General features: G+C 42.9%; 1 protein-coding gene across 4 annotated transcripts in view; it reads left to right on the top strand.

The window, feature by feature from the left end:
- The first annotated feature begins 1,146 nt into the window (after window positions 1-1,146).
- Window positions 1,147-22,337, top strand: part of LOC119894095 (genetic suppressor element 1-like) — a 38,708-nt gene continuing 17,517 nt past the window's right edge. The window contains exon 1 of one of the 4 annotated variants that reach the window (XM_038706610.1): window positions 1,147-1,707. In XM_038706610.1, the coding sequence (XP_038562538.1) occupies window positions 1,671-1,707 (37 nt within the window). In that variant the 5' untranslated portion in view covers window positions 1,147-1,670. Of the gene's footprint in view, window positions 1,708-13,342; window positions 13,489-14,188; window positions 14,218-20,620; window positions 20,730-22,337 lie in introns of those variants that run through there. The other 3 variants (XM_038706611.1, XM_038706613.1, XM_038706612.1) reach the window with 3 other exon arrangements.

Raw genomic sequence — 22,337 nt, 5'->3', positions numbered from 1 at the left:
CCAGGTTCCTCCGGGCTGCCATGGACACACAGACAGAAACCACGATCGGCAAAAAGACGTTCCAGCACGCCAGCGTTGACTTTATGCCACCAATGAGCAGAACACCACACAACCACCTCCTCAAATAATCGCTCCTAATGGCATATCATTTTCGGTTTGATGCTGGTGTGTGTGTGTGGGGGTGCAGCGATTTCTGGCTCTAACATGTCTGTGATAGAATTGGGTCTCAGTGACAGTAGATGGGACGCTAGCTCGCCAAGAGTGGACAGTAATTGATGGAAAGCCCGGCTAACGTGATGTGTCAGACATATGAGGCCTGTCTAATCAATGGGAGCATGTGAGTCTGTGTGTGTGTGTGTGTGTGTGTGGATGATACAGTTATGCTGATCACATCACGGTATTCACCAGCGTGTCTGCGATCCAAAGCAGCATACTGTTGATTTTCAGGACTGGAGGCTGAAAAGGAGGAGAGGAGGAAAGAGGGAAGAGGAGGAGGAGATCTGAATGAAGCAGATGCTTAAGGGCAGGTTTTAACCCCCCCACACATCCACCCTCACCCCCACCCCACTCACACACACACACACACACACACACACACACACTTTTTCCACCCCTTCACTCTCCCTTCCTCTCTCTCCCATGATGAATCAGCTGTCACTCAGGCACCAGTCCAATCTACTGATAATGAGAACTGCATCAACACCCTATCGCCTCCCTTCCTCCCTCTTTCTCTTTCTCTCAATCTCTTTTTACTCTCTCTCACACACACACACACGCACACACACGAGCCAACTAAATCATCCTTCCTCCTCTCTCCATATTTAACACAATCACACACAGACACGTGTGCTCGCCACACTCACATAAACTCATTCATCTCTCCCCCACTCATCCGTCTTATGATTCTCCTCCCCTCTTTTTCCTTCCTCCCTCCCTCCTTTCTCTCCCTCTCTCCTCCTCCTCTTCTGTGCTCGCTGAGCTGAGCAGTCAGTGGCGGGACTGAGGCAAAGGAGGGACGATAAAGCAAGAATAGAGACAGAAAAGAGAACAGAGGCAGAGAAAAACAGATCATTATACAGCAAACGAGCAAGAGGCCGCTGAATGAATAACAAGGAAGGGATTACAAAGCGCAGGACTATAAAAAGGAGAGAACGCCGGCTGAAGACCCTCTCTTCCTCGACTCTCTCTTTCTCTGACTCCCTCCCCCCTCTTTCTATCCTTCCTGCCACCCTCCCAACTCTCTCAGAGGCTCTCCCTTCCAGGCGATCTCCTCAGTAAAAGATGGCATGAGCACACTGTCACCCTTCCTCAGCTTGTGGAGCTTGTTTTTTTTCTTATTCTCCTCCTCATCTCCTCTCTTTCTGTCACTTTCCCTCTGTCTCTTTTCCCACTCTGTTTTCCTGTGTTTCCTTCCACCTCTCTGCGCTCAGTCCAGGGGGTGAAGAGGAGGGGAGGGAGGTAGACAGAGGCTGACCTCTCCCCTCCTCCTCCTCTGCTCGCACCCACAGGGCCCACAGAGAGCCGTAGCAGGGAGCCGTCTGATGACTTTACACCATCAACGAGCTCCTTAACCTGGCCAACCACAGCCCGATCCCCCTGCCCTGCCCCTTCCTTACATCCTGCAACCCAGGCTCTTCTTCTCTGAATCAGCAGAGGACTGATCCAGGACCATGTTTGGATTAAAAACTCCACACTACTACATCCCAGGTAAGCATTTTTATTCAGTATTTAATTTTTCTGTGGACACTCTGTGCCGGTATTTCCTTCGGCAGGCTGGTCACATGGCTGCAGAGAGTGAATTTCCCTTTTCATTCAATTCCTCTTCCAAGGCATAATTAATAGCTTGAGCGATGTCATATTGATTTACTGTCTTCTGCCAGGTAAGGAGAGTTACTTTGTGCTTCTGTAACAGTCACAGACACTGAAGCCACTGTGTGGAATAATATTTTTCACTTTCATCATTTTAAACATTTTAAAATGGGCTAAGCGCCAAGATTTCTCAGCAGCTGATGTTGTTGTATTAATATTTCTTTCAGGAACATTTTTATTTCCTCAGTCAAAATAACATTTGCTCACAGTATTGATCCAAACATATATTGCAAGCCTTTAGTTGTGTATTTTCTTTTTGATGCGATTGCTGCAATTTGGATATTTTCTAAAATGTGGACTACAGTATCTGTGGACACTCAATATTTTTTTGGAACAGTTTTTCTATTGTGTGTTATATTGCAAGTTTTCTACTATGTTGTTGAGATGGATCTTTTGTTAATTTTAGGCTTGACTGAATAAGTGTAGACTGCAGACAGTTACAGCAATCGATTAGCCGATACACAGAAAATTATGAATTTTATTATTATAAAAAATGAATCAGCCTTTTAATCAATTATTAAAAGATTTGTAAAATAACTGTTTGGTGTCATGAGGCAGATTGGTGGGGTTTCTGTGCTTGTGGTTGATCTCTCCTTTGCTGTGGAGCTTCTGCTGCTTCCAATTAGTCAAACAGCCTGGACATCTATTGTCTTCAAGGCAACTGTGTGAGATCCAAGAGAGTGCGCCCAGTGTCAGTGTGGAGGCAGGTGTGAGGTTACCTGAGAAAGGTGCTTAAACATGCTTGATGGCAGGATGACAGAACGACACAGAAAAGAGAAAGGAGGGGGGGGGGTCAGTGATAAAGCAGTGTGAAGAAGTGACAACGACAAGACGAGGCGGAAAGAAAAGGAGTGTAAACTGGGACTTTCCTCATTTAAGCAGTAAAGGAATATGGCATGAATGATAATGTTTGAAACAGAACTGTGTCTTTCAGCTAACACCTAACCGTGATCTCTGACCTTTAAGTTGCCCAGGCCAGACTGTGCTTAATGATTTAAAACCCTGCTGTGGCAAAAGGGGAACGGGGGAGAGGAATGAGAGAGGAGCAGGGAAGGAGGGATTGATGGGGGGAATTAGAGGGCGGAGGGCAGATTAAACAGTGTTCCTTGCCTTGTTAATCTTTCATGCTGGTTTTGAATTATACGTTTACTTTTATAAAGGATTGAATCAGAATGATGATGTGGTGCTTTGTCATTGTTTGTATATTTGTGTGTTTTCAATCTGCGCGTGCATGTGAATGAGAGAGGAGGAAGACGAAAATCTCTCCAGGAAGCAACAACCCCTCCCCTTCCTCCACTCTCGCATTTATCCTATTTTTTTCAGTTTCCTAGGTCTCGCTTAATGTCTGTGTAGTGTGTGTACTTTTGAACGTGTGTGTGCATGAGTGTGTTTGTGTGCATGTGTGTAAATGGGTTTTTGCCATAGCTGGCACCTTCATATGTCTATGTGTGTGTGTGCTTGTGTGCACCTGTCTGTTCTGTTTGTGTTTATATATATATATATGTGTGTATGTGTGTGTATGTGTGTGTGTGTGTGTGTGTGTGTGTGCGCTCTCGTCATTCACACACTGGAAGATGCCCCAGCCCCCTCCTGGTCCTAACTGCCGTTGCTGTGGAGACAGTGTCAGCCACACGCTCGCTCCTCAATGATCATTTGACAATGTAGGGGGTGAGGGGTAAAGGATGTGTGTGTCTGTGTGTGTGTGTGTGTGTGTGTGTGTGTGCGATGTGGAGCAATTACTGTGTGATTAGTCAGGGCAGAAAGAGTGGAGCAGAGTAAGGATGAGACAGGAATGGAGATTAGAGGCAACAATAGAAAATCAGGTTAATGATGAGACATATTATCTACATGACAATCTTTCATAAAACCATCAACGGGAAAGAAAAAAGAAAGTGTGAGATAGGAGACATGACAGAAAGAGAGAATGTGTGTGTGTGTGTGTGTGTGTGTGTGTGTGTGTGTGTTTGTGCGTGCGCACGCTACATTCACGTGTTGTTACCCAGAGCACACCATGACCTTAACATGGTATCATAAGGAAAAGAAAGTGGCATTTTGATATCTCCCACTCTCTGCACCCCCTGGTGAAATGCGTTACACACATTACAGCAGTTTACTGCTTTCCCCAAGTGTCTTGTCAGATGATCGCAAATCCAAATAGTATTTATTATTTTTTTTTATCTGAACGTATTCCCAGGAGAAGGGGCATCAAGGCTGCTGGGACTTTGCAAGCCATCAAATAAACAAAACCTTCTTCTTTTACTATGTTTAAAAGATAAGGCGAGTAATATTCTATGCTTTTCTTGTTCTCAACAAAAGCCACAAAAAAAACATTGCATCAGTCTGTCTATCAATACTCTCAATTCCACTTCTTTACCCTGTCTCTGGAACTTGGCCGTCCGCCCATTTGTTGCAACTGAAGACATAAATCTTTAAAAACGGGTCACAATTATATACTTTCTTGTTTAAAAAGTATTTACCAAACCAGCTGTGCACTGTAGTTACCGTGTTTTATGTTTTATTGCTTATTCTGTTGAAGGTGCTGTTGTTCTTAGAGTTTTTTAAAAATGTTTAACTCTTTAAATATTCCTCTTGTTGGTTTTACCCTGTAAAGCAGCTTCTTGGCCTGGTTTTGGAATAGGTGGAATAGGTATTTGGAATAGGTTTAGGTGAAATATAAAAACAGCTTATTATTAAAATTTTATGACAGTTTATTTTTGGGGACTGTTTTTGTATGTAGGATTCACTGCAGTGTTTATCACGATGAACGAACATGTCACCCACAGTGAAGCTCATTACACAAAGGAATAAGCTACTGTATCAGGCTTTAACTACACAGACAATGCATGCTTATAAGATCAATAATTTGTTGGTTTTGGTTTTGGTTTCATGGGATTTGTTGACAATAAGAAAAATGTAGAATATCACCTTTAATATTTTAAGATCTCACAGTATCACCAGGTCAAACCTGGCTTATATGTCACTAGCATGAGGAATAGACACACACTCAGTGACATTTGTGTTTCTGTTCATGTATGCATTCACACACGGGCACACATTTCAAAAGCCGTGTTGTTGACGTGTGTATTAGCCTGCCATATTTATTGGCTGCTGTGGCATTTTCAGGAGTTGGGTAGCTCTGTTCGACTTGACCTCTGCATTGATTTCCATGATATGTGTTAGAGCTACAAGGACACCGTGGCTTGTGATTTATGGCAGATGTCACATGAACGTACACACAAATAGTAGGCTACAACACACACACGTACGCACACACACACACACACACACACACACACACTTCTCACTCAGTCTCAGACTACCGTACTGTGCGCGCGACATTTGATAACTTCACTCCAAATATTTTCCCTGCTTTGCACAGCAGCAGCAGCAGTTCTGCAAACACAAATAAATACTAATTTGTCAGATTGCAGTAGATTGATGACTTCAACAGACTTGCTTGTGAACGTTGTGGTGGTGAGAGACGCTGTCCCTCCATCCAGGGAGCTGCTGAAGTTTCATTGAACAAAAGGGAGACAAAATAGAGAGAATAATTAACAACAAACATTTTTTTAAATAGCTCAAGTTTAGACCAAACTATGCATAGACTAAAACGAGCCCGGAAAGCCTGATAGAGATGTGTGGATCAGTATCACTTAATGTAACCCTCTTACTTCCCAATTTCTTTCTTTTTCTTCTGCTTCCGTCTTATTTCTTAGTTCCTTGTTTTTTTTTTTATTTTGCCTTGGTTAAGATGCTGAGTGGGCTCTGCCTTGTACTGTGCTGTGGTGGAGCCAAAATTCAGGCTCTGCTTTTGAGTCTTTAAGTAGGACATCTTTAAGGAGGTGTCATGTGTATATATGTTTTTAGTGGGTGGAGAAGCTGCTGGCACTCATGTGTGTGTCTGTTTGGCCGTTTTTCTATTCCGTAGATATATGGAGACAGTCTTTTGTGTATTCATGCAGGAGGCTGAGATGGGTGCTGCCTCAAAGGAAGCTGCTGTCAGGCTCTCTTGCACAGTTAATTGTGTGTATGTGTGTGTGTGTGTGTGTGTGTGTGTGTCTGCATCTTTAACTGTGTGCATGTTTGCGCTCACTAGCGTGTGCCGATGAAGACAGGGTCGCGGTGCTCCACCTCAAGGGCGCTGTTATTAATGAGATGAATAAAAGACCATGACAACAGCTTGATAACACAGAGGAGATAAAAACCTCTCACACACATGCACACGAACATCATGAGGGAGCTGGGCGACTTTCCCTTGCCAAGAAGAAAAACCAAGAATAAAAGTGCAAAACAACCATAATCTATTTTTTATGTTTCATATCCTCCAGAGACAGTGAAAATAAACCAGAAGACGGGGTGTAAAAGAAAAAGAATGAATAAACCAACGTGTTTGGTAATGCCTCAACTAGAAAACAAACAAGTGAGCAAGTTAGCAAGCCACTCTAATTGGTCAAAGATCTGGTGTCACTAATGAGCTCTTAATTAACAGAAGATTCACTTAAAGCACATGTACACCCAGCAACAGCAACACACACACACAAACACACACACACCAAACATGCCTGCTCTGTGATGTTTACATTCATTTGGAACAAGCAAAAACCTTTGATGTGAGATCTCACATGCAAGCACACACACACACACAAAGCACACACACGCAGCCTGCCTGCTCACTGAGCTGGGGAGATCGGGATAAATGCCAGCAGATTTTGACCTGAGGTGATAACGACAACTCCTGGAAGCTCACACACGTACACGCACACATGCACATGCTCAAAGTACACAATAACACGCAGAGTAAAACTGTAACAAGCAGTGTATGGTGTATGATAACGAGCAGATGGCAAGGGGATTAGCAAAATGAAAATACAGAAGCTAAAATTTTCCGGCTTTAATATCTTTTACAGGGAGGTGGACTCCTTAACACAAACACACACACACACACACACACACACACACACACACACACACACACACACACACACAGGCACATATACATCAACAGGGGTGTGGTAAACAGGGAGGGAGAGAGAGAGACAGAGAGAGAGAAGTATTCTGATACTTGGTCTGGCACCATCTGCATGTTCATGGACCACGTCAAAACATAATTGATTGAATGTGTCATTGTGTACGTGTGTGAGTGTGTGTGTATGGAGGGGCCTCTACAGAGAGCAGGTTAACAGCAGTTAGGTGGCAGTTGCTGTCAGACAGGGCATGTATGCTTCATAATGCAGATGTGCGTTTGCACATGCCTTGCTTGTGTGGTGCCGCAGTGCTACAGCTGGGAGGGATGTGATCCTCTCTCCCTGTCTCTTACACACACACACTCATGCATCCATGCATACACAGACACATGCAACCAATGATGCCGCTTCACTGAAGAGCCTGTTGATTATGGGCATGGCTCAGTCTGCCACCTGGCCACACCATGTTAGCAGGTGAACTTGCACATGTGACTAGACACACATACATGAACCCCCGCCCCCCAGGAAGACCTCTCTTCTCTGTGTGTCTAATTCTGTCTCACTCTTTCTAATGTTATTTGTTAATGCTTTAAAACAAAATTCCATTCGCTTTGTATCTCGGTGAACAGGCCTTTTAATTCAGATAAAATTCACTTCTCTTTCTACCCCAATCCCAGAAAGCATATTACAGCATACAGCTTATGCAGGTACATCTGCAGACAGACTGGTGTCTGACATTTAGATGTTTTGTGGATAGCAAGTGGCAAAAAGTGACAAAAACATACAATTAACAATTCAGTGAGCTGTTAAATATGTTCCCACATTCTGTTACACACATGTGTAACTCTTTGACACACACACACACACACACATGCCCACACGTCCACAGCGTACAAACACACTTACGGTTATGGGGCACGTGTTTGCTCATGTGTGATCTCCCGCCACCTTGTTCCGCTTCTGACTGTATTTGCATAATCTGCATAATGATGCCGGCTTTAATTGCCCACGGCCAGGTAAGGGATCATGTGGTTAAGTGGGAGATCATAATTATGTAAATAATTGGCCTGACCACAGCAAGCTGCTACTCTGCCACCCATCTGGAGAGAGAGAGAGAAAGAGAGAGAGAGTGTAGGAGGAGACACATTATGAGAGAGAGAGAGAACACACATGATGAAGGATAAGAGGGACTGAGGGATGAACAAATAAGGACAGTTTGAGGGGAAGGTGGAGGAAAAAACAAATGGGAGGAGGGATGGCTGAGCAGGGAAGTAGGAGGAGAATTAGAAAAAAAAGGAAACGCAAAGAGCACTAAGGATGAAATATGTATGTCTGCATTTGTAATTTGTTGAGGAGTTCACACACAAGTTCCTGATCTCTTTTGTTTGAATGTAATCCTTGATTTAGTTCCCGCTTTTGTAGTTTTATCCCCATGAGAAAGTTGCCTCTTCAGCTCTAGAAAACCAAAAACACCCTCATACACAGGAATTTAAAAAATCAAGACAGAGAAAAAAACACACGGCTCAGGGCTCAACTTAAAGGATAAAGCTGGCAATATTCAATATTTTTCTTTTGTCAATAAAATACATGAAAAGACCAAAACCCATTGCCCCTGAACGCTTTATTGAGCTTATTCGTCCACAGAACTCCATGTTGTCCAAGATCACATCAATGAGCCTAATATGTTCCCTACTGAACACGAGCATTATATGTTTTTTTAGGTTGATCCCACATACACCAACCTGCTGCCTCACTAGAGCAAAACAATTGTATTAGTTAATATTAGTTTTATAGACAATTTACTCCTGTTTTAGTAACAATTACTGAAAAAACAACAACTCTATGTTAGTGACCAATTTTTAAAGCTACACAGACAGGCTAGAGAAGTCGTGCAGCACTGAGAGAAAGACTAATATGTGTTCCTTATTGTTGACAAGGAACACTTAATGCCAGCCTTGTGCTAGGGGCAGTGAATGTTAGAGAAGGGGAAGGTTGCCAGTTTGATTCCTGGACTCCATCACCTCTCTGTGGCAATCAGAACAGACTGGGGTTGTACTCAGCTGTGAACGTGTGTCAAGACTCAAATCATGTGATCACATCCTCGACATACATTATAGTGTAGAGAAACAGAATTACAGTCACACTGTATGTACAGTATCTAAAATATCCAGAAAAAAAAATCAAATACACATGCAGTTCAGAAGAACATGTAGGGAGGCAACAATATAAATAGTACATAAATAAGAAAAATGACCAAGAATATACACGCTCATCCAAAAACATAAAATTCGACAAATACAAAATTAACAACGGCTGAACAAACTCCATGAGGCTGAAAGAACATAATATTGCTTTAATATAAATGTGAGGACCTTAAATTGACAACATATACTTTCTAACCTTAAAATGAACCTCTCCTGTAACCTTAAATCATAGCAAAATGTTCCCTTCAAAACATCAGATCCTGTGAAATTTCTTCTTTTTTTTCATGAGATTGGAGGTATAGTATCTACAGTGGAAGAAGAAGTATAGTGGTATAGAAACACACACATGCACACGCACGCCTGCCACTGTATCCGCTGCACAGATGGTAAAGGCAGCAGCCCCTTCACACAGACAAAGGGAAGGTAATTCTCTCTGCAGGACGTGAACAGAGCTGGAGCTGGAAAAGAGCAGCACACATTGACACTCCCCTCCCTGTTTCCTCGTCTCAGCCCCAGGCCAACAAACATCACAGGGGTAAACTCACAGTATGTTTGTGTGTGCATGAAATGTGTGTGTGTGTGTGTGTGTCTGTGTGTGTGCGCCCTGCTGAAATAGGCTTGAGGAGGAGAGACAGGAAAAATAAGAGAAGAGAGGAGAAAATGAGAGAGATAAAATGAAAAAGAGGGAGAGTGTAGAGAGGGAGGAGGTAATAAACAGGATTAGTGCTTATCTTTACTGCACTGTGTGTGTGTGTGTGTGTGTGTGTGTGTGTGTGTGTGTGTGTATGGGTTTGTGTGTTTTTTGCCTGAGGACAGTGCGACTGACTCCAGCATTACCTTTGCCAATGTGTCTCCATCCCCAGGTATCTCTTCTCTCTGGACTCCCCCTGCTTTGTGTGTGCTGGTACACAATGTACTGTGTGTGTGTGTGTGTGTGTGTGTGTGTGTGTGTGTGTGTGCATGCACGCGCCTATATTAAAACCAAAGTTACTCTGGCCATAGTCTGTGTACTTTGAGGGTGTGGGTTTATGTGTGTGTGCAGAGGTGACAGTAAATACATGTACAGCACTGTTTAGTAGTGATTCTGTTGTGTATGCGTGTGTGCGCATGCTGTTTTGCATGGTAATTGTAAACACACAACTGTACAGTGTGTGTGTGTGTCTGTGCATCTTCCTGAGCATAAAGAGTGTACTCACCTCCTTGTTGCCTCTGCAGTTTGTCTTCACTGTCTGAATTGCCAATAAATCTTGCTACAGAGTGTGTCTATGTACATATACACGCATGTGAGTGTGTGTTTGTGTGAATGCTCAGAAGGTGGGTTTGGTTGCCATTATAATGCTTGTCCAGCCACGTAGCGCCATTGTATGTGACAGTGTTTCTGCTTGTAATCTCCTACCTGACCAGAGCTAACAGGGTGCTACAGCGTCTCACTTTCACTGGATGGGGAAGGAGGAATACATTTAAATAATCAGCGGTTTGGGTTCATGGCTGATATTATGCCTCGCTGCTTTTGTAAATGAGCATCTGTGTGCGCGTGCGGATAGTGTGTGTATGTGTGTGTTTATGTGCATCTGCAATCTGTTTTTAAAGACATCTGTGGATGTCTTGGTGGATTGTTCTTGTAGCAGTATCCCCAGCATTGTACTCTTTCTCACCAGAGATGAATAGACCAAAGAGAGCAACAAAGCAGGAGACAAACTGTGCATGTGCTTGAGTGTTTGTGTGTAGCTGCGTCTGCATATAAATGTGTGCATGCTTGCGTGTGTGATGGATAGAGGGCTTTATGAGAGAGGAATAGGCTAATGACCAGGTCTCCAGAGGCAGTAAGATTCCTGGAGCTATTACTACTGGAGTTCATAATGGCCTCTGTGCTTGGCCTCTTTTACACGCTGCTTAATGGGGGATCCTACAGTCCACCGCCAAGTATAACCCACGAGGAGAACACACCTACCACTGTGCGCTTTGACCCCAACACTGCACACAAACATACACACACACACACAAAAGGTTTATCTTCTCTCTCATGCACCTGCAGTAATACACACACAAGCTCATGTATACATTTTACAGTTTATCTTACTCACAAATACACACACACACACACACACACACACACACACACACACACACACACACTATACAACCTGTATAGGTCACAAAGGATGGAGGTGAGACACCCACCTCAGAGAAAACTGAGAGTGTCTGCCTGCAGTGCACAGCCAAACCATAAATCATGTCAGGCTACACTAGTCTCCGCAGACACACAGACACACAATTTTTGTTCACTCCCCCTCTTTTCTCTTGTGTAGGTTTGAGTACAAGAGAGAGGGATTTGGGGATTATAGGGGAGCCTCACTTTTCTCCTTTCTTTTCCGTTGCTTCCTTCAGTACTTGTTGTTTCCACAGAGAGAAAAGTAGGGAAGTAGGGGGCCGCTAATCTGTGTGCATGTGTGTACAAATGTCTATTTGGCTGTATGCGTGCCAGTTTGTGTTTATGCATGCACGTGTGTGTGTGTGTGTGTGTGTGTGTGTGTGTGTGTGTGTGTCTTTCATCACTGAATGGATCTCAGGGAAAGACTTGAAGGAGACAGTCTATTCATTGAGGGAAACATCAAGGCTGTTTGGTATTACTGTGTGTCTGGCATCTTAGAAATGCGAGAGCAAAAAGAGAGGGAAGAGAGGAAAGAGAAGGGGAAGAACTAAAAAGTGAGAAGGAGAAGGAGGATGGACAAGGTAGAAATCTGCACTCGGAAGCGCAAATCGATGCGAAACAGCTGTTAAATAGCTGCAAAGTGGAGCAGCTGCTTGGGAGATGAGGAGAGAGGGATGGGGAGATGAAGGGATGAACGATCAAGAGAGAGAGAGAGACAGACAGGGAGGCCCACGGGACATGTTGAAATATTAGACTAAATGAAGCAGGCTTATTAAGCTTATGTCAAATGACGACAAATAAATGATAATAAACATGTTTATAACTTCATACTTCTTTGTGACTTTAGTAAATAAAATCAGTAAATACATTATTTTCTCCTTACATGGCACATATGTGTGTATTACAATGAGTTCATGTTTTTAACAGTAATTAAATTAAAGGAAAAAACAATAACAGCTAAAAATACAATAATTTTACAATAATAACTTGTTTTCTTGTCAAATTATTATTTTATTGTACAAGGTTGTTTATCATTTTACAACACAGGGGTTCTATAATGAGATTAAGTATTAGGTTATTTATTAAGTATTATATTAACTGAAATATATTTAATTAAGGACTTAAGTTACAGTTTTAGCCTAAAAGCAGCACTACCTAATATTTCTATATTTTCAATGGATCATTGTGTCTGAATCAGAAAAGTGTCATTTGTGGTGCTGAAACCACAGAGAATTATCACACGACTGCCGTTCCCCTCAGCTCGACGATCCGTTTTCGATCTATCTTTCAGCTCATTGTTTTGGTTTTACATTTGGCAGCATTGCATTTTGGGTTTCACCACTCTCATTGGTGTGGTTTCCAGCTGCAGCAGGCAGCGGTTTCAAGTGAAGAAACTTTGATAAATCCATTGCTACCTGCTCAGCACCGAACGTCAGACATGACAAAGGTAGCTGTTGAACATAGTGGGGCATTTATCTGCTAGAGAACCAGATTTTGTTTTCATGAGATGGTGGAGACCAAAACAGAGCTATAAGAAGAGGGAATACTGCCATAGCAACTTGATGAGGTGATAATATGTCAGCTTCACCACAGTTATCTACAGGTTTTGTTAAAAATACAATTAGTGGCTCAAATATATTACACCATTATAAAAGGACAATTTACAGTAGCCTAATTAGACTTTACACCTGGACCATTAAGTCTAATGGCAACATGTATACTGCTGCTGGGTATTTACACTGTGGTATTGCTACTTTTGTTCACATATGTTTCCACTGATGATGATAACAGTAGTAGGCTATTAGTAATAGTAGTAGAAGCAGTAGAGTAGTGGGCTATGGTCAGCAGCGGATCAATACCAGGAGTATTATTATGATCAGTTAAATTAGCCTGCCAGTAGTCCTCAGTGCTGTGTGAGTGTACAACAACAGGAGGAGATGACTAGAACAGATCTGATTGTCTCCAGTGGACAGTAAACCTGTCCAGGCTGTGAGGTATCAGCAGTCTGGGGCCACATCTTACTTCTCTCCATCCCTCTATCTCTCCAGGGAGCTTCAGTGGAGCAGGTGCTTGCCCTCCTCCTCCTCCTCCTCCTCCCCTCTTATACGCCGCCTTTCTCTCTCTCTATCTCTCTCTTCCTCCCTCCCTGAGGACAGTCAACGTGTTGTCCTTCCCACATCGCCACATCGGTGTGTGTTGTAGAGATATCAGGGAGATCACATAGTATATCGCTGCACACGTATTTTATAGGCCTACTAAATATGCGCAAAGCCGTGGATTCTCTTTTTTTGTTGAGGCGGTAAGTTATGTGTTTTCTGTTGTTTTGGTAGCTATAAAATGTCTCAGGGTTTGGTTTTGATGTCGCCCTGAGTAAACAATAAGGTCTTTCGTTTATCCGTAGGTACTGCTTTTAAAGTGGGATTGAACTGTTAAATTATCGTTGAATTGTTGTGGTCGTTTTTGGTGACTTTATGGCTTTGTTTTTTACAATAGAATATTTCATTTCTACAGGCTTTACTTTGCCTGTAGTCAACAGTGACTGTATGCTATCTCCTTTGTGGTATTTTATTTTTCCTTGTTACGGCAGCTGTTACAGGCTACTGTGGGAATATAACTCTGTAGCTGCATTTTTTTTGTCTACTTGACTGTTGGAAGAAGTGAAATTCTGTTTTCATTCAAGGTCATGTTTAGATGAACCGCAGCAGACTACAACAGTCAAAGTGTGCAGTGTGTGATTGAATCAGTAGGCTATGCAATATGTGATCAAACTGGTTGAGCTTGACGGACAGCGTGAACACAGCAGGAGAAAACTGCTTCTGGTTAGCACTTGCAAAACAAAGCGCTATCAGTGCTGTCAGATTGCATTGCAAGGATGATGCGGGAACAAGCAAATACAATGATTTATTTTCTTATCTCTTTTACATCATATATCACCATGCAGCCAGCATTGCGTGCTCTTATTTTGAAGTTAGACGCCGTGACTTCCTGTTTGGTGTTAACCGTGTCTGTCTTGGCACAGCTGCAGAGGGTGAGGCTTGTAAAGTTGTTTGTGGTTCCTTGTTATGTTATCTTTCTTGTCAAACTTGTCGGTGATCAAATACCGCTCCTGTTTGCTCCTGGTAAACTTAACGGACAGGAAGGCAAACCTCAAACATAGCAGTGTGTCAAACAGCTTCCTTGTGATGGGTTGTCACATGGCACCCATGGGAGTTTAGAGGAGTCGCTCTTTAATCCGGGACCTTTAACAGCAACTGTATTGTTTGGCTGAGATAGATGCCGCCGGGCGCATTAGCAGCAGTCAAGCGGATCACATCGCTTTTGTGTGTGTGTGTGTGTGTGTGTGTGTGTGTGTGTGTGTGTGTGTGTGTGTGTGTGTGTGTGTGTGTGTGTGTGTGTGTGTGTGTGTGCGTGCGTGCGCGCGCGCGCGCGCTGAACTCCACCTGCGGGCTGTGTACACACACAAAAGCGGTCCATGCGCCATGTGCTGCTCTGGACCTGCCGTAGACCAGCTGCTCAGCAGGGGTTACTGAGTAAACCTCCAATCTCTTTAATTACCTTCTTCTCATATACATACTGTACACCCAGGCTCCACTGCTCACACACTGCTCTTGGATTCATATTCACCTCAGTGTTTTTATTTATTGAAATTACAAAAACTCCTGTTGTTTGTTTTAAGTTTTAAAGGTTGTTTTTGGAAGGTCACTTCATATAAGCAATGTGTATCTAATTACCTGATCCCACTTTATGATAGCGCTACTTTGATCTCCTCTAATATCATTAGAGCTGAAACTTTTGTACAGTCAGTTGATTGATGGACAGAAAAGGAATAGGCATCTCTTTTGATAATTGATTAGACGTTAAGGTTATTTATCAAGCAAAACACATCTCCCATAGTTGCACCTGGGACTGTGGTGAACAGTTTTCTCTATTTTCTGACCTTCATTGCATGATCTTCATCAGCAGATGGAGTTTGCTAAGTTGTCGTGGAATTGGAAATTGAAAACAAGTGACCACAAGGGCCATTTTGGTACATTAGAAAAAACTTGCTTACTTGCTGCAGTGTGGTATTACTGAAATAGTCCAATGAGTGTGAGACTGGCATGTGTTGTGATATTTAAAATGTGATGTCCTAAAATGTATTCCTGGATAATAAAAGTAGGCCCTACTGTACTATGGAACGAATCTATACTGCATGGTCTTCCTCAGACTAAGAAAATATAGGACAAGAGAGGTGGGCGAGCACAACATGGAGACACAAAGCAAATTATTTTGTTACTGCGGTAACAGGCTCATGTTTCAGTCACAAGAACCAACACTAGACAGCCAAAAGTCAGGTATACACGCTGACACGGGGGACAGAGGTGGAATTTACAGGAATCAATCAACCTCCAAGGCTGCTTTTCTCATTGCCCCAGCCTAATCAATACAGTGATAATAAATGAGGAAACAATCCATAAAATCTGTAGACAATAGAGACAACAGTATCAGCTCCTCTCTGATTTGCAGACCGAAACCTCACCTTGAATGCTACTCTTTTAGCACAAACATCATTGTTTACTACGGTGATAGTTGTTTTTCAGGTCTTCTTTCGCAGCACACACCTCAGATACACCGGGCACGTTACACCTATTCAACACCAGCCTGACAGGCCAGTCTATGTGCATCTGCTAGTATGTTTGTCTTCGTACATCTTTGTGCAATGAGAGCATGTCTGCGTGTGTTGTCCCCTCTTGTGTTTGTTCAGATGGTTGAGGTCTAGCCACTGTGGTGTCGGCACCTGGTGAGCGGAGCCGGCCTCGGGCCAAAAGAGGAGGAACTGTGGCTGTCAACTGTCTGACAGGACCCTCTGTATACACCTCCACCACCAACGCTGACATACATACACACACACACACACACAAACCTGCGGGCTAAAGTCAGACACAGCCAGGCGCCGAAACAAACTGAGACAGAGTAAGATTGGTTTGCCTCAGATTGTTTTATCTTTTTGCATCATCTCCGCATCGGAGAGGCGAGACTGAGGCACATGCTGCAGAAGAGATCGATGACACAGACAGGGAAAACAGAAACGCAGCCGATGTGATAGGAGAGGCTGTCGAGTGAGTGTTAGGAGACTGAAAAAGATATAGTGAGGAGGAAATGACAAGGCAAAGAAACGATAACGCGGACAGATAGAGAAAAGTGTTAAGGCTCCCGTAACAGCTGCTATTTATGTAGCTTCTTTCTGTACTGACAGACGGTGACAAGATGCTCGTAGACAAGTACACTGATTAGAGAAATGGAGATGGGGTCACTGAAGGAGGAAAAGCGCCCTGCAGCCACGAGGAGGTTGAAGTGGGAGGCCTAAAGTTCAAGGGAGCAGAGAAGAGAACAGAAGAAGAGCTTTTCTAATGTAGCCATCCCATCTTTTCTGACAGCCCACATTTCTGCTCTAAGCTGTGGCGGAGATAATTTATAGACCTTCCACTAACATCTCGACTCTGTTATGATTGCGCAGTAAACATGGCTATGCTCTAGCGGACACACTGTTTAATATGAAACAGAGTAATGATTGCTTCACTTCCCATACTTTCTCCATTGTTTCTCCTCCTACCTTGTGTTGCTAATTCTCTGCTCCAGCGTGTCTTCGGAGGTTGCCTCCTGTTTGTTTGTTTTTTGATTTTCGCTGGAGGTGTTGGTTATTACAGTATGTGCTTTTTCTGCTCCATTTATCCTGGGACCATAAATGCGAGCTGGCTGTTTGGTCCCTAGGGGTCACATGCATACGTTTTGTGACGCACAATGCCTGAAATCCTGAGTCAGCTAATTGTTTATGTGCCCGTCTTTGCATGTATTTACACAGACAGCTTACACATGTGCCTTTTTGTTGAAGTCATTGTTTTGCCTTCTGTCATTTTTCTGACATTTATGTTAATTTGCGTGCCCATTTCTGTGTTTTCGTGAGTGTGTGTGGAGATGCTGGAATGGGAGAGTGTGTTCGTTGTTTATGGATTGTAAGGAAGTGTTAAGTGTTTCTGTGCAAGCTGCAGAGTGACTGGAGCTAGTAAAGCCATTTAGCGGCCCCTGGAGTAACCCTAGAGACTGCTGTGTTGACGCCACTCTGACTGCTATTACAGACAAGTTTAAGAGGCTGTAAAACATTTGGCTACTTTTGCTCTCTCTCACGCTTTCTCTCTCTCTCTTGTATGTGTGTGTGCGTGTGCGTGCTTGTCAAAGGAATTTGAAAAAGTCTGCCAGCTATTGTAACAGCAACAGTAGCTGTTGTTGTGATTAGTATTCGCTGTAGGAGCCCAAATAATAATGTCTTAAAACTTAAATAGAGCATATTTTGTGTGTGTGTGTCATTATTAGTCTAATGTTTGTAAACACAAATGAGGATAGTCAATTTAATGTCTAAGTGTTAACATAGTAGCCGGCACAAGAACACACACACACACTCAGACATGCCAATGTGATGAGGGTTAATGAGTAGGTAGTGTGTTACAACCTCTTCTTCCATCCTAATGACCCATCCTGCTTTCACACACGCACGCACGCACGCACACACACACACTGCTTTTTTAATGAGCTGACGGTGCAGAGCAGGTCCCCCCTGCTGCCCTCACAGTCCCCCTGTGTGGTGGGTGTTTTGCCTGTTTTTGTGTGTGTTAGAGAGAGAGAGAGAGAGCAAGAGACACAAAAAAAGGTGTCAAAGACGCAGGCCTCAACATGTCCTATATCACTTGCATCATGCTGAGCAGAATGTGATTGTGTACGTAGGCGTGTTTCGTGTGGATGACTGGAGTCACACCTGGATGTAATTTCCATTTTGGCAAAGCTGGGGATAGTTTTATTATTAGTTTGTTGGCATATGTTGGAATATTTTTAGCCACGGTTCGCTGATTGCTCTGGGGACAGGAGGGTTAGTTGGTCCCACAATTTGTTCAGGTGTAAAAAATATATTAAAAAATTGGATGAATTGCTAAAAAAAAAGACATTAATGTTTCCCAGAGGTCGAAATGACTTTGATCCCGTCACTTTTCATTTTGTGGCACCAGCACGTCAAATTCCGCACTTGTTCAACACTTATTTCAGATGGGATACCTTTTAAAACTAACAACTAATGGCTTCAGTTGTACTTTTAATGATTAATAAGATTAATGCTATATGCTGAATTTTGATAGTAGCTGTGCTGCATGTTAGCACATTTGTAACTAACAAGTTATATGTTAAACATTAGTATGCTAACTTTAAGTACGTTAGCATGATGTTGTCTACAATCAGCTCAAAATGATCACGCTAAAAATTTACTTCAGCTGCAGCTGTTAGCTAGTTATCAACTTAAACCCTGACCTTGTTTGGCTGTTTGTGTTTATTTAATAGACCAGACTGATCTGAAAATGTTTCTCCAGACCTTTCTTGTTTTTCTCTTGGATTTGTACATTCATGAAGTAGAGTCACTCAACATGTAGACAAGCAAAATGTTTTGCTAAAATTGAACCTTGCGTGGGCATTAACTTGTGTTTCCTAGAGGGAATTTGCATATCTCCATTTCACTCGTGTCTTTCCATTGGCATGACTTCATGTCTCCTCTAATATTTGCTTAATTCAGACTCAACACCTTTAATTGTTGTTTGAGATGAATTCTAACATGCTAAATGTTATAATTATTGCAGCAATGTTAATACTAATATAATTGTGGCAATGCCAATATGTTAGCTTGTTTGTAACATGATAACTGCAATCAATTAGTATGCTAACGCTCACCTCAAAGCGCAGTTAAGCCAAAACAGCTGGAAATGAAGTATCGAGCCTGACAAACTGAGTCTGAGTCTACATCCACAGTACTGCGTTTTTAGTTTTAAAACGATCTCTGTCCACACCAGCATTTTAGCTGCGTATCAGAATTGATCTCCAACTATATTAAAACAACTGAAAACGCACATCTAGTGGCCATTCACGTACACTGGGCATAAGCATGCCGGTGTAAACAGGAAGTAGATTCTCTACACCGCAGTTGCCAAAGATCTTAACAGGAAGTAGATTCTCTACACTGCAGTTGCCAAAGATCTTAACAGGAAGTAGATTCTCTACACCGCAGTTGCCAAAGATTTTGCGAAAGAAAAAAGTACTACAGATGAAGAACCACACCAGAGATTTTTTTGCTTGGACCGGTGACGAGGTGGAACTGTTGCTGACCGTAGCACGGGAGTCCAGAACGACTGTGGCGGCGGAAAAAACAGCCTGGAATTTCTTGCAAAGTAAATACAGCGACATGCACAGTACAAAATAATTAATAAAAATATTAATATCAAATATTAAGAATAATAAGAATAACAAAACATAAACAGTGTCAGTAGCATAGTGTTTGTGCTTTGTCTAACAAAGTCCAACCAGGGAGCCAAATGTGAATGTCTGCATCACTTGTCTGCACTAAAACGCTACCCTGGAGTTTTAAAACAAAAACGGGGTCGGCAGAGTTTTCAAACATATCCGTTTTAGGTTTTCGAATTCACCCTTTTTGTCTGGATGGGAGGTGCAAACATAGCAAAAGGTCTGCGTTTCAAAATGAAAACGTAGTAGTGTGGATGGGGCCTGAGAAGTCCTATAATGGTCACTGCAGGATAAAACCTTTTAATTTTGATAACATCTAGTGATGTGTCAGTCGCGAACGAGACTGCTCTTATAAGTGAATGATTGGAGCCGGCTCCCGTCTTTTGCCCCAATGTTGACATGAATAGCGAAGTTGTTTTCTGATGTGCAATGAGCATTACAGCCTCACGGGGCTGCTAGCATGACCTTTTTAATTGTGTTTATTCATTCAGTCATCACTCTTAAAAAAAAAAGATTCCTAAAGGGAGTTAAATGTCTTAATTTGTATTTAGGGCTATTGTGCATTTCACACTCCAACCCCCTGCTGTCTGGGGCAGCACAGGTCAGAGGTGAAGGGTGAAAGGTCAGTGTCAGAAACCACCCCTCCCCCATCTCACCACTGTCCCCAAAGCAGACAGAGCAGACTAGCAGAGAGAAAGCGTGATGGATGGAGGGTTAACACCACCCTCTGCCACACACGCACACACACACACACACACAGAGCTCAAACCACACACCCACTCTCCACGTCATCACCATAAACCCTCCTCCTCTTTCTACCCCCCACCCCCCAACCACCACCACCACCCTCCTCCCAGGAGTGCGAGCCAAAAGCAGGAGGGATGAAGAATGAAGAGAGAAAAGAAAACGACAGAGAGCACAGTTTGAGAGAGAGAGAAGGGACAGCTAAGGAGAGAAAATGGAAAGATAAAAAGAGTGACAGAGAAGAGAGGAGGAGTACAGGAAGGAGGAGGTAGGATGGAGGGGGTGATAGATGGAGAGTGAGGGGAAGGCGCGGGGGGAGGGGGGGTGTGTGGGGGGGATGGAGAGGGGAAGGAGGAGGGGGGAAGTGGATAGAAAAGAGGTCACGTGACCATGTAGCAGCTGCAAGGCTGAGAGGGAGAGAGAGAAAGAGTCTCACAGAGGAGCAGAAAGACGACGAGCAGGAGGAGAACAGTGAGCGGGAGGGTGAGTGTGTTTGTTTGCATGTTTGAATTATGTGCACATGCATATGTTAGTGTGTGTGTGTGTGAATGACATGGATAAATATCAGAGAAATAGCCTGTAAGAAAAGACTGTAGGAAAAAAAGGAAGAAAGAAAGCAAGAAACAGAGAAGAGATTATGTTTGTTGGCTTTTGTTAAATAAGCTCCAGTACGCGGAGATGAACGACAGAGAGAGAGGGGAGAAAGAGGAGAGACGGAAAGAAAAGAGTGAGTGAGTAGAGAGGAGGAAGGGAGAGAAAGAGTCGATAGAAACTGTCTTATCATCTCTCCCTTGACTGCTGGGCTCAGCAGAGACAGAGATATACACACACACACACACACACACACACACACACACACACACACACACACACACACAGAGCCTGTCAGGAACTGAGCTTTCACTCGCTTCATCTCTCTTTCCCTTTCTGTCTGTCCGTTTCATTTTCAATTTGCTTTATTGGCATGACATGTAAATACATATGTGCAGCCAAATAAATATAGGAAGATAGTGATTAAAGAAAAGAAAAGAAACTTGAAGCCGGTTATGCACAAAAAGAATGGTGAACATTAAAGAAAATCTTACATCTTGTGTATCTTATTGTCTTCTGATATATTAAACTTCATGTCAGAGGCTGCGTGCGTGTTAATTGTACGCATTAGATATGTCATTCAGAGCTGTTACTGTAGGTTTGCAGATTATTTGTTATCTCGTCTGTCTTGCTTTGTGGCAGCTGGTAACAAACTGAGGAGAGGAAGCGTTTCATCAGCTGGCAGGGTCACAAAACCTGATATAGACTTTTCAAAACTTTGATTATATTTAACGCTAATGGTTTTAAAATTTCAAAACATGCAGAAGAAATGTACAGACAAACGTTTTTGGATGGTTTACATGATTTCATATAACAACCTCTGTCAGTCTCCACTTCATGTTACTTTACTTTAGGCTTACTTGGCTTTTGTTCATTTCTCTCTCCCTCTCTGTGTTTCTCCTCACTGTCCCCTTCATATATCTTCTTCTTCTCGCTCTGTTTATCGCTCCACAGCTTCCTCTGCCCCTGTTTTTGCTCACATTTGTGAAAGCTGGCAGGTAGAAGGCAGACACCTCATCTTAAGTCTGTGAATAATAATAATAATAATGAACAAACACTTAAGATCTGACCACTCTTTATTCTTTTACTTCTTTAAAGTCATCTGTGTGATGAGCAGAACACTGAATAATGGCGTTCAATGTGCACTTATGAATTTTTCATGAGTGTGTTTTCTGCTTTGGCTGTATGTTTGCTCTTCCTGTGGCATACATGTGCATGTATCCATGTTTGAAAGGTGGTTGTGTGTGTGTTGTGGTGGTAATGAGGTCATTGCTGTAGCAGACAGGGGGGCTGCTGGCTAATTCCAGCTGTAATTAACATTAGTGGGTCGGTAAGAGGGGAGAGGGTGAAGACAAAGGTTACTCTAACACACTCTTAAGTGTGTGCACTATTCAGTAGATCGATGGGTTTGCTAGTCATCTTTGTGCGTGACTGTGTGTGTGTGTTTGTTTGTGTGTGCACATGCTCGCTTCAGTGAGAGTGTAAAACTGCAGTGATACT

This window comes from Micropterus salmoides, unplaced genomic scaffold (assembly GCF_014851395.1).
Source record: "Micropterus salmoides isolate LMB-PRFRI ecotype aquatic unplaced genomic scaffold, ASM1485139v1 Ms_hic_scaffold_8, whole genome shotgun sequence".
In the NCBI taxonomy this organism is placed as follows: Eukaryota; Metazoa; Chordata; class Actinopteri; order Centrarchiformes; family Centrarchidae; genus Micropterus; species Micropterus salmoides.
Note: the sequence above shows the minus strand (reverse complement) of the source record. Positions and strands in the feature narration are given on the sequence as shown.